We start from the raw sequence: 14,048 nt of genomic DNA on the forward strand, positions 1-14,048 counted from the left end.
CCTACTCCTCTCTTCTTTCCCTATCTCTGTCAACAATTCCACCACCTTATGTCCCACAAGCTCACAACCAGGGTGCCATTTTCAACTCCTCTTCGCTTCCCACACAAATCCTGTCAATTTTCTTCCCACTGCTGTTCAGAAATATTTGCTTTCTTTCCCATTTATGCTACCATTATTTAATCTTTGTGGTTTCTTGCCACTGGGTCTATGGCATCCTCACTCTATTATTACTCCCTGGCCATTCTGCGTTAAAGCCAGGGCCCATCTGTATCTGCAGCAACCCACTCTGTCCTCTCTCATCAGAAACGTGTGAGAACTGACAGATAGGAGAAACCAGAATGGTGAGCACACACCATTTAAGATACTAAGGGAAGAGGGGAAAAAAAAAAATCTCTGTTGTGAAAAATATAATACAAGCTATTAAAAACAAATACTACATAAAAGGACATTACCTATGCAATCTACACAAATGCTTCTAGAGCCTTTCCCTGAATATTTAATGAACCTGCAGTTCTCCAAGGTCATAACCCTTGTGTACAAACTAGCAGTAATTACCCAGCTTACTGAGTACAAAGAATTGCCTTAATTTTATTTAAACAATCTGTGTGGAGTGGCACCTATCACCATAGTAACAGAATACTTCATGTAAAAATTTAACACAACTTACATAAATCACCCACAGATCAAACAACTACTGGGAAAAACTGCTTGCTGGATTAAGAGAGATGCAATGTGTATACTAAGCTCTTTTCTTCCCTGTTTCTGGAGGAATTCTTCATTTCCAATTATTTTTACTCTCCTTTCTGTAAATGACATCATGCTTTCCTTTGGGACCTGGTCACATATTAGTTCTTAATATCCATATAGACAGTAACACTTCTTCCTACTGTGCCATTTCTAAAATGAGCTGGTATACCACCAGGTCAGAAACCATAGCAAGTATTTTAGCATTGACTAATATCACACTGATACTTACTCATATATCCTGCTAGAATCTAAGCACTTACATGATCTAAATTGAATTTCAGATCTTAGGGTGATTTCTCTATGCAGCAGGTAAATTTTAAATCCACTGAAACTACCAACAAATGAGAGGCTGAAAATGAGGCAAAAATGTTCCATCCACAAGTGAAAAAACAAAGTCAAAATACCCTTTCTTTCCACACTTCTAATGCAGAAAAATAAGCGTCATGCATTCAGAACTAAATCTTTTATTGCTGACATGCAAAATAGAGTTTGTAGCACAATGTGTTGTGCAGATCTTAAGCTTTCAATGTCACTTGCAAGACCATTTAGAGGTAAGTAACCTCTTATTTTTTCACTTCTGCTTTTTCTCTAGTACTGCCATGAAAAAGAATTCTGGTTTATAAAGCACAGTTGCAGCACAATATGTTTCATATAGAGCCTAGGTGGTTATTCTGCCAACAGAGAAAAAATTAATTGCACGTGAGAAAAAGTAATGATATTTAGATAGGTGGCATTTCAGGCTCAGCTATGACTTGAATGTTTCATATTGGATCATCTGAAATTCTTTATGTATTTTTAATGGCTTTAAGCAAACAAAGACACACATACCTCACATTATTTTCCTGAAATAAAGACTGACCCTACACTTTTTCATGCTTAAGGCTTCTACAAGCTACTTAGGAAAATATAGTTTCTGTAATTCACTATACTGAAGTGAAACGTTGCTTCACTGTAGCCAGCTGCAGAAATCATACTGTCTCTGGAAAGGGAAATCAGTTTCCAAAGTAAAAGAAATGCAGAGTCTCAGTCTTCACTTCTACTGATATGACCAACATAATTTTAATCCATCTTCATTAATGATTAAATTTAGCATTTATAAGAATTACACAGGAAGCATGGCATATCCTGTTTGCCTCTATTCAAATGGAAACTGTGATGCCACTTCACGTGCAGTGCACTGACACAGTGCTCACAACAATCAGTCTAAGAAAAAAAGGTTTTCTTTAAAGTAAACATAGGAGATACTGAAACACATTTTTCCCCGTCTACACTTCATCTCAGTTTCCATCAACTTTCTGCTACTTTATGCAAGTGCTTCCATGAGTGCATGAATTAACCCAACAGTCCCTGACTCATTCACTGTCACCTTGACCCACCCAGGCTCCTTTTCTTGGAAAAATTTAGCAGGTGCATTTGTTTACCAGCATATGGCCCATCAAAAAGACTACTCTATTTTACAAATTATTCAGCTATGTGTTTCATTTTTCCCCATGTTCAGAGGCTGCAAAACATTAACCTGGAAGAAAACAAAACAAAACAAAACAAACAAGCCAATACCAACCCATTTTTACTTTTTAGTCACTAAGCTTCTTACATACTCAGCAATCTTTTTGGGGTTTTGGGGATGTTTTCTTTCTTCTTCCACCCACAAGGTAAAGAAACAACTTTCTTTAAGAATGGAAAAAAACCCAGAGCTAACAAATTCACAAGGCTTTACAGGGTGGGTTTTTATTTAAGCATGCTGTTGCTTCATCAGCTACTTTGAAAATATCACATTATAGACTACACAAGTTTTGGGGAAAAAAAATAAACTCTTTACAGCATGTATCTCAAAGACAACTAATGAGGCATCAAATTATTTCTAGTAGTGGTTCATAACCCTATAGACTATTTTTGATATTTTAACCTTTGAGCTGCTCTGAGTCCAATCCTATTTCAAAAAGGACTTCGGAACTTAAATCAAAAGACAAAACAATATACCTACAAGTAAGGCATTCAAGGGAAACAAAAAAGTGTAATAAAATAGCAGAAATAAACTACCAGAATCACAAAAAGGCATCAATGTTGAGCACCTCAAGTACTTTTACATTACATTAAATCACAACTGAAATTTTCCATAAAAGTGTGCTATAGAGAAATAAGTTACTCTACTATGAAAAGAGAAAAACATTGTTAAAGAGCATAAATTGAAACTAGTCTGAAAGAGCTTCTTGTAAACAAAAAACAGTTTCATATTTCCAACAATTCTTTAAATTCTGTTTTACCTTATACATTATACAATGATTTCTAAATGTGAAGAAAACAATTGCACAGGTTAATACATATCCTGAAACACCACTGCTGCTGAGAAATTGTTTGAACCTTACGCAACAGAAAATCTTGCATAAGAGAAGCACCTGAAGGATACAAGGCAAGTCTAAATTTCTATCAGCGTTACTTGCAATGAGTTATAACATTCCCAGATGAATACTATTTGGATTCCATGTACAATAGGCAGATATTGCCTGGGTACTGTTTTCAAGGGGGTCTTCTTAATTCTGTTTTTAACTTTTCACCATATCTGTACCCACTTGCACACTTAACCCTCCTACTTGCACACTTATCAGAAATGGGGCATTTTGTATAAACAGTGTATTATGCATATAGATATATTAAATTCCAAGAACATGGCCTCCTCACCATGAAGTATTTTCATAAAAAAAGGGGGAGAGGAAAGGGTTTATTACCACAGCAGGCTAGCAAAGATTTTTCTGCAAGCATTTGATAATAAAATTGTGGTGGAAGGAATAATATTGACAATTTAAATTAGAAACTTTAAAATTTAATACATAACTGTTTCCATCAAACACATGTTGCTTTGAAAATACCAACAATCCAGAAGCACAAAGCAGTTTTAATGAGAAACTGATCAAACATTCATGCCACTAAACTGTTAAAGCCAGTTTATTAGCTAAAGATACCTGAGGTAATTAGCTACTTGGTATGAGCTAAAATTCAAAAAATTTAACGTATATTTAGCGAGTCCTTAAAGTCCTTAATAATTGGTACTTAAAATAAACAGTGAGGAATTCTGAAATAAAAGATTATATGAGAGATACTTAGTAACAATAGTACTAAGGATTTAATTATTATTCTCTATTCATGTATTTGATACTGGCCTTACCAAATAAACACAGCCATTTTATATTATTGTATTTCAATTCTGAGTTGGGGCAGGGGGCTAAGAAAGTAAACTCCCTTTTTATCCTTTAAACTAGAAAACAAGCTTACACTTAGTTTCTCAGTGAGACTTAATATTGGAAACATTTGTTTTGTAACATTGTCATGCAAGTTACAGCCTTTTGATTATAAAAAACACATCGCACAAAAATAGTGCATTACTCAAGAAATATCTGAAAGACACCAATGGCTAGAAGCCCAACAAAGATCACCCCACTAGCATGTGAAGTGAGTCTATCAAGGCATGATGTTTATGGACACTTACTTTTTCTAATTTCAAACACCTTTAAATGGAGAATTAACTCAAAAACATTCAGCTGAGGCACAGGGCACTTCTATATGTGCACTATATTAGGGCTTTTAGCTCAAAATCCCATGTGCCTATATGTCCAGACAGAGTACTTGTGGATGGCTGTATTGGTCCTTCTTAGCTATCTTCCATCCTGGCCACCACCTCCCAAATTGCATCACTCAGGTTCTCACCCAATGTCACACAAAAACTGAGTTTACCTCCAAATGTTGCTGTGAGACAGATGACATGAGAAGTATGCTCTGTGACAACAGTGCAAGCCCGATCCGTGTCACCCGATCCATGACTGTTCTTGATCTCCATCCCTGTTGCACAGAACTGCTTCTACTGCATAGTCTCACTTCAGAAAGGTGTTTAGGCAGAGAAGTAATTGCAGTGAAGCTTTTATAAAGGAGTATTTACAAGGCCTACAGCTATGCTTCTGCTGAAGCATCTTGCTAAGTAAATCCCACAAGACATTAAAGCTGTGAGATAAACATCAGTGGTTTTAAAACCAAATAAACACAGCAAATCATTGTGAAAGCTGATTAAAGAAAGTAAAAATAATGACAAGTGCTACTAATGTTCACTACTAACTACGGCATTCGGCAGTAAAGTCTTCTTCAAATGTCTGGTAACTTACAAATTCGATATAAAATTAGACTTTTCAGATATTCCCAAGATTTCCAGGGTTTTAATTCTAAAGAAGAAAGCTTCTTTAGTGAAACCTTAGTGGATTCCTGAAGAATAACAGCATTGAGAATGATAGTAAAAGCCACCTACAGACTGCCTAAGAAAGCAATAAATCCTCTGTTCCTTACAGTTATTATTGTAGCTACTGCTACCTTTCTAAAACAGAACAAGCACACTTAAAAGGACCAGTTCCTGGCACACTCTGAAGCTGAACACCCCAGCTAAGTCAATCACAAGACTTTGATGAATGCCATAATGACAAGGAGTCACTCATGTTCTTCCTTATAGGCATTTGTGACTGGAACAATTCTGCTGATTCAAATTTACATCAATGAATGCACCAAAAGGGAAAAAAGCACAACCCAAAACAATTTGACACGCAAACCCCTCCACCTGTATGCCCATATCCCTTCAAAATCCATCTTGTACCATCACGAATGAACAGGTCCTTTTTACTTATTGCTGTGTAAAGCAGAAAACAGGTAATGGTCAGCCTCCAGTTCTGATGGGGAGGCAGATAGGTGTAGGAGAGAAAGGCATGGAGTGCAAGGTAATGGTAGCAAAAATCATTATAGTCTCACTGATGTTTTTAAATTCTTTTTTTAACTCCAGTGTTCTGCTGCAAGGGAAGAGTTGATTACAAAAATGAAACAAGAATGCAAGCCCTGAATTAAATAAGCCATCAGCAAGAAGGATGGCTTTAAGAGTGAAAACCTGCAGGAAGTGCCTATGAAACAATATCCTACAGTACTAAGGGGGAGAAAAAGAATCCCTAAGCCAAAATAAAACAGCTGCATAGAAGCAGATGATTAGTGTGAATACAAAGCAGGTTACAATAATAACTTGCAGTGCTCTGAGGGACCAGCTTCCGCTGGCAAATGTCCACTGCATGTTGGCCTGTTACTTGGGTCTTGGGCAATACACAGAAAATGGTTAAAACAAAATGTGTGCCATTCCACATTTTATTCCGAAGTCTGTCTCTAAGTAGGTACTATAACTCTAACTTTTTTAATTATTTAAGGGTTAAAGCACAGACACTCAGTAGATTTTCTTATCTTAGGCTTCATACTTCTAAGAGCATGCCATAATTCTGTCATTTTTTTCTTCTTTATCCATTTAGCACTGATAACGGGATGGGGGATGGGGGGACCCAAAAACACTTAATTCAATGAAGAAACACTGACATTACAGTTAGCCTCAAAACACGCAAAATAATTCAAGCAAGCCATTAAGCCATAAAGCTTAATTTTAGCTTTTTTTCCTCTACCTTGACTAAAAAATAATTTTTGGTTAATAAAATCTGAGTGTTGGCTGTAGTTTAAACAACACCAAAAAAATTGTTTCAATCATGCTGGTGCTCAGTTGCTGTGGTGAATACTGGAGTTCTATTTTTAAATTGTATGAATGCCTTTAAAAAAGTCAAAGGTATAAAAAAACATACAGACTGTATATTCTTTTAATAAACCATTAAGCTTTATAAAAAACTGTTGTTAGCTCTGTTACAAAAAAAATTGTAACATTGAGTTCTGTGGGTCTTTCACAAAGAAAAAAACATTTTCTAATTAAATATAAATTATCGTAAGTTAGTGAAGTACTGAAACATACTTTGCATACAAAAGAAAAAAGCTTCTGAGGGAGAAAAAACACCTGATAACATGATACAACATTCTGTTTAAAGCCTTATGAAAGCACAATGAAGTTTTTCAGTGTGTTCAGTGATCATGTAAAAGAAAAGCTCAGTGAAGACATTTTGAAATTCTATTTTGGAATGTATTTGTTTTAAGTAGAGATAAAGCCACATGTGTCTGGGACTACTAAGGGAATTTTTCATCATTCTTCTGACTACAGTGCAATCCAATTTCAAAGCATGCTTCAATTTAGGCACATAAATGCTCCTTTTGACTTCAAAGTATGAATTCATGTACTGAACTGCTTCCTGATTGAGGAATCATGTCAGTTTTGGCAAAGATAAAAATGCTGTTCTCCACAGGTATTAAATAGTAACATTTGCTCTCATTCAGACTGAAAAATACACATAGAGAAATATTTACCTACATCATAGCTAATTAGTAGTATCATGGAAAGGGATGAATTTGTAAGGAAATGAACTGATACTGAGCTAATTCCTGGGAAATACTGTGGCAGTTGGTATTTTACCCACTTTCTCACTAATAGTGGACACATGAAAAGGGATTGGATGGCTCTTCCCCTCAACTGAAAAACTGGATGGTGATGCTTTCCACAGCTACTTCTGTGGAAAACGAGCAGTTTGGCCAAGGCGAAGAGGTGCCCACCATGACTCCTTTTCCCAGAGTACTGACTCCTTACAGCTCAACAAGGGCACAAGCAGCTACAGGGCAACAGATAAAAACCATGCATCGCGCAAAAGGCAGACAAGAAAATGAAGGCCTGGGCTCTTCTTTCACAGCCACCACCGCTGGCACCTCCATCCCAGTTTGAGGCAGGGTGATAGTGAGAAGCACATTGGGGAGCGCAGGGTGGCTGAAGGACAGGGCTGGCAGGGCCCTCAGGCCTGGGAAACAAACAGGCACTGTCACTGTGTGGCCTTTGGGGAGGGAACAACCCATGCTCCATTTCCACATCAAAACCCCACTTATAATTGAGGGGAAATTAATAATAATAATAATAATAACAATAATACAGAAAAGTGGGAAACTTTCATTTCCCAAGCTTGAACACGCACGATTAACAATACCGGTCTTCTCCAACTCAAGTGGGAGGCAAACCCAACTAACTGTCAGTGTTGCACACATTTATGAAAGGGTCAGAAAAAAATTCATTTCTTTTATAAAAGGGAGAATATCGTCATACAAAGTCATGCCAAGAAGCCATAGCAGAAGTTTAGCTTTTCCTCATTTTGAAGTGATGTTTCTGAAAACCAGGAAAAGTCTCCTCAGTGCTCCTACCTAGCCCACTCTCCCTTTCTCTTCACTCTACTTGCTCAAATGCAAACAGTCCCTCCAACTTTACTTGGCAGCACTGGTCCCTTCCCTCTGCTGTTGCTGGACCACCAGGAGAGGCAGCCCTCTCTGCTCCCATTTCCCTCTGCATGATGGGCACACTGCTGCACCACATAGTCAACTGATGGAATAGGATGGTACCAAGGCCCTTCACAGCCACCAGTAGCAGATTGGTCTCAGAAATCATGCACCAGGGTAAATGATGATGCTCAACTGCATAGAACTATTTTAACTTCCTAGGTTATTTCTACAGAATTTGGTATCAACTTTAGTTTGAACTTGTAGCAAAAAAGACTTTTCAGTTTCAGCAGAACAACAGGCAAAGATAGGGACTGACCTAAACCACACACAGAGAAGCAACAAAAGGGTAGGGAAGGTTCTCCAGATTGCACTCCCAAATGGAGCCCACTAAGCAAGTGCTTCTCAGTAACTACTTCTGGATTTCATGAAGGTAGTATGTACAAAAACATATCAAAACTATTCTAGCCTCATGGGGACATGTGTCATCTTAACAGGTGCCTAAACATTATAAATTGTATAAAAAAGCAGGTGAAGTCCAGTACATACAGACCTTTTGAACCAGACATTTAATTAAAAATTAAAGAAAAGGAAATTAAATATGCAAATTATCAAGTAGATTTTGCAAATTTATAGTAAAGGTATTAGCCTAGAAAACCCAAGATGAATGTCACTACTGAGATAAGCAGAGGTATATATACAGCACAATCCAAGCTAGTATTAAAAAACCAGGAAGCAGAATTTTAATAAAGCATTTACTAAGTACCAGTATTCCCTTATTTTTGTTAGACAATGATATAGACAGAGAATTGTGTGAAGAAGGTAATGGCCATTTACAATTTAGGAAAGAATAAACTGCTAAACAGATGGTCTCATACCTGTTGTACTATTGTTGTTAGTTCCAGACAGAGCTGTATGACATTATTTCTTGTTACCGAGTAATCTGTGACAGCAGCAAAAGGTGATCTAAAAAAAAAAAAAAAAAAAAAAAAAAAGAAGAAAAAGATATATGTTGAATACTAGCATATATCCACTTGCTTCGCTGGTGCACAATGCGCTTCATACACATTGTTTCTAGAATTATTAAAATCACACAGAATACCCAAAATGTACTACTAAAATTGTAAAATATGGGATATACAGCCATCAAAAATGTTCATCTCTCTTTGGTTTTTGTAGTTTTTACGTTCCTTTTTAACAAATTCCATTTATAAAAGCATTATTTCTCACAGCCTTCCGGATTACTTCTGGACTGCCTTTACTCCCCCAGAAAAAGCCCGCCTTGCTTTCTGTGTTTTTTTGGGAACACCCTCACAAAGCCAGAGGCACTGCTTTCACCTGTGGTATGAATGGTGTCCAGATGTGAATCAGATCAGAAAATCATTTGGCTGATTCACCAGGATTCCTGGGACGTGATCTAATATCTGGTAAAAGTAATGGAGAGACTCAGAAGAAGTAAAATCTTATCCAGAGGGGAGAAGAGCATTTCGAGCTAGAGATGCATCAACACTCAGAAACAGCTGCAAAGGCTAAACTGGAGGCGCAACCTAACATCCCCCCACGCTGATTGTGCTACAATCAGAAGTGCTTCATGAAATGAAAAGTTTAATTGAGCATTTAGAGATGTCACCTACACATATCCTATACCTTAAAACTTCATGTTAGAATGCTTACAATGCTTGCCTACCTAGAAGCTTGATGCTTTCTAGAGGTACTGCTAGAATGGAGTTCATTAGTGAGGCTGGAAGTCATCTCATTTCTGTACTACAAGTCTGTGTTAAACTATAAACTCAACTTGGCCTATTTTCTATATTCAGTAAGTAGCCAAAAACTAGGCAGGACTGATATCCTGCCTGATATCCTGACAAGAGGAGTCAAGATTTTGACTTCATCAGTGCTGCAAATGAGGTTTTTATGGGCATTATCAGCATCACAAAGATGGCATTTCTCCCTAATATACCTGCTTCAAACATTTAAAACAAAAAAGGGTGGCAAAGAACCACAAGGATTGTAATGTCTGAATAAACTAACAATAAATCATGTGATTGCCAAAGTCTTAAACAATACTTTTAGTGTGGTTTCCTTTAAATTACACTGGGTGACTAGTCCCTTCTCCAACTGTCTTCTTTCATCACTTCTCAGAGCATACATACTGGTATATACTTTTAAGAATTTTACAGCATCGGTTGGTATTATGCCTTCCTCATTTAAGCGTAGAGACAAATTTCCAGAACAAAGAACTCTGCTATAAGCATGCTCAAATGATAACTACAAATATAGTTCTACAGGTTCTTAATAGGTTTCTAAATTTCTTTTCCATATGCAGAATTCATGAATTTTTAGTGCAGGCAGATTTGGAACTGTCCATTAATGAACTCATGTGAAGTTCCCTATCTCTGCCTGCTTCTTCTAATGCCCTCTTTTTTTCTCCAGGGCTCCCAAATCCAGCCCTGATGGTTCATAAGATAGAATGAACTTTGAGGTGCATACTCAAGTCTTGTAGCTTTAACTTCATGTAATACTTCATACAACAACATGTACTTTCTGCCTGTATTTTCTAGGGAGAAAAGCAGTACATTCTTTCTAAAATAAAAGTACAGAAATCGGAAGCTGGGCAGAGTTTAAGAAACATTAAAGGCAACAAAAGAGTGAGGACTTAATAGACAGCATGTGTGTGAGTTTCAAAAGGTGCCTTACCAAAGCTATTTGACACAGACGTATAATCACAACTCAAAGTCCAAGTTTTAGGCAGCATATGGCAACTGTACTGTACATGCAAACTACAGCAGGCCTACCTACAGACACACACACAGATTATTACTGAAGTTCAGGAGATATGAGCATATTAAAAGTTAAAAGGAAACTGAACTGCTTGGTTATGAACCATAATTGTGTTTAAAAAACTACATTAGCCAAGATGTACAAAAATACTGGTATTTTTCCTTTCAAAATTGTAACTATTGAGGTTCTGAAATCTACCTGAAACCTTGATTTAAAAAGGTCACGTTCAGTTATGAACTCACTTTTATTGAAGATTAATGGAATCAAGCCAGCAAATGGTGTTATTTTACTTTAAGTATGAGCCTTAATACAATTTGATCCTCAAATTACACAACTGGAATCTATTTGACATTTGAAAACCTCCAGCATTTCTCTAAACAAAATCGCATGGTAATCTTTGGCATCTAATACTGCATCATCTTCCCTCATACTTTCACAATTTAGTTTGGTTTCATGGTTCATAAGGAAAATAATGACATTTTTACCATCAATGCTTTTAGTGAAGATTGTTAGAAATGCCCCAAATAATTTTTGTTGACATTAAAGAACAAGTAAAGGGACTGAGACATTACTCATTTTTGTTACACTGAAATTTACACAATGAAGATTTACTGAAAACAACATGTGAAGTAGGCAGCAAGGGTGCCAGCAGGAGGGAAGAGACCACTAAAAATCAATAACTAACATGTAATATTTTGAAAAGTGCTTCACAACTTGGAAAAATAAGGAGACAGCTCCATTTATACAGACTTTGCTTCTGCAGAAAATGTAAGGGATCCTTGAGCTGCCTCCTCTGTAGGTCTCTAGCTTATAAACCAACTCACTCACATCAGTTTCTGCCTCTCTAGGGTATTCCTACAAACTGGACTAGTAAAACTACAATTCCCTTTCTTCCTCCTCCCCAGTTCAGACCACTTCCCTGGAAGCAATCTGCACACAACTATGCAGCCACTACTGCATAAGCAACTGGGGAAATGGTAAGGACCTCTTTAAATATTTACTACCAAAGGAAATATATTTTGGTATTACATCCCAAGCCTCAATTTCAACAGTCAAAGTTCAGCAACACTTAAGTGTAATAACATGCCAGCAGTTTCAACCAAAATATCAACAGAAACTTCATTGTAGGATCACTGACTGGATTTCATAAAAGACAGCGTGAAACACCAATCTGACAAAAAAATGTTTCATTGACAATATTTCCGCTGATTGTCATTTTAATACAGCACAATATTATTGACTGTGAACAGACAAAATAATATGTAGAAATGTAAATAAAGCCCACATACACTATAACTTTTCAATTGGCTGCTGAAACACTTTCCTTCTCAAGGCACCAGAAACACACCAAGCAAAAAGAGTTACTTTTTTATTAGACCACTTCCCTCTACTTTTCAAAAATTGTTTCCATGGCTTGGTTGAGACATTTCTATCAACTTCCAATTTCTGTTCTTTTCTTTCAAAGCCACACCTTTTGCAGTCCCTTGAACCTTCAAGTCTCAGGTACCTCCTATGGCTCCAGTGAAGAAAAGTCCCTGAGAACAACCGCAATTTTCAACATGTAACAACTGCCTTGGACTGGGGCCACGTGTCACCTCACTTCCTGCTGTGACATTGACCTCAGTGTCCCATTGCCTCACCTCTCAGTCATTTCCATGACCTTTTCCAATATACATGTCCCTAGTCATCAAATCTTTTTTACTCAGCTTCTCTTGTAATTTATTTGTTCTTCCTTCAAAACATCCCACTGATTCTTCCTTTTCAACACCTACATGAAAACACCTTTGCAGCTCCACAGTGCACCTACCTGGCCATGTGCCCTTTCCCTTCGTTTTCTCTTCCAGATCTCTGCTGGTTCCCCCTTTCCATTGTCTACTCCCCTACACCTGATATCTTAAGGCAAAAAGATTTATGCAGTCACATCAATGCTTCTGCACATGCATGCTGAGTGATTTTGCCCTTGTTCTCACCTTTTCTCCTACCTTCTCCTTTCCAATATTTGAAGCTATTAGCCATTTTCAAATCACTTTCACAAATGGGTAGGTAATAGGTTTCAGGATAATTAAGTTCATACATGTTTTGTGATCATGCAGCTGGAAAAGTGGGAGCCTTATAATTTTTCCACTGTGCAAACCCATGTTGTGAGCCTGCACCTTATTAGGAACCAGATTCCAGCAAGATGAAGAGCCTCTAAATGCTAACTCACAGGGGAAAAAAACAATTGGTGCTTTTTTTTTTTTTTTTTTTCCCTCATTAAAATCAGTCAACTTCAAGACCCTAACCTACAGGAAATAAGGTTTCCCTAGCATCAGGAATGACAGAGCTACTGCTCTGCTCCTTTTCAGATGTTTCAAATGGGTGTTTGAGATAAATAATAAATCAACTCTGAAATGTGAATTTTTTTATACATGTGTAATGCAGGCTGTAACACACATGCATGTATGTATACACTTTGATGAACTGAGACCTAATTAAAATCTTTAGCAGTGTCAGCATATTTCAGAATGAAAAAACAATATTATCTACCATTCAACAATTAAGCCACCCTGAAGGACTGATTGAAAAATCAGCTACATCAATACAGCATATCTAATTCCCTCATAGAATTAAGAAATAATACAGTTCAACAGCTATTAATACTCACAACTACTGATTGCACATAAAGGAAAATCCTTCCCATATAATTAGAAAAAGATGTGTATTGCGAAGGAGATGCATATCACTGTTTCTACACTATCAACATTTTTGACCTCATGCTTTAGCCTCCTCATCTGTCTTCTTCATATAACATTTGGTTAGGGGAAAATGATACACAGAAGTAACTATTTCACTTGTAAAAGCTGCTATTTGGACAAATACAGACTGCTGTTAGTAAAAGAATGGCCGCAAAATGAAAATTAATCATATTTCACCACTACTTGTACTAAGCTATTTTATAACAATAGACATTGTGAGGGGTTTAAAACCAGTCCCATACTTATTTTATTATCCTAACAAGGGAAAACATCCTCAGAGCAGTTTGATTAAAATAATAGTTCACAATCTTTTAAAGCGAGAGGTAACCAAATCAGTAATACAACTCAGTCTTCAGAGGTAACACATTAAACTCAAATAAAAATCTGCGTGTACAATATTGTTGCATATATATTTGTACCAAATCCATCTAAGATTCAAAGGTTTAGACTTTCATGAAACAAACATTTTATTTGTATTTCTAATGGAACTGCTTCATGTAGAATCAGGGAGGAATGCAGTAAAATTCACACTGGATAAAATCACTCTTTAAATGAGTGCTCTGTTAAACATTTACAGCTGTTCCA

General features: G+C 36.8%; 1 protein-coding gene across 5 annotated transcripts in view; it reads right to left on the bottom strand.

The window, feature by feature from the left end:
- The window catches only part of CNKSR2 (connector enhancer of kinase suppressor of Ras 2), a 220,769-nt gene that overhangs the window by 149,046 nt on the left and 57,675 nt on the right, over nucleotides 1-14,048 (bottom strand). For all 5 annotated transcript variants that reach the window (XM_055703082.1, XM_055703081.1, XM_055703079.1 and 2 more), the window contains exon 4: nucleotides 8,826-8,913. In XM_055703082.1, the coding sequence (XP_055559057.1) occupies nucleotides 8,826-8,913 (88 nt within the window). The remainder of the gene's footprint in view (nucleotides 1-8,825; nucleotides 8,914-14,048) is intronic.

The sequence above is a fragment of the Falco cherrug genome, chromosome 2 (genome assembly GCF_023634085.1).
Source record: "Falco cherrug isolate bFalChe1 chromosome 2, bFalChe1.pri, whole genome shotgun sequence".
In the NCBI taxonomy this organism is placed as follows: domain Eukaryota; kingdom Metazoa; phylum Chordata; class Aves; order Falconiformes; family Falconidae; genus Falco; species Falco cherrug.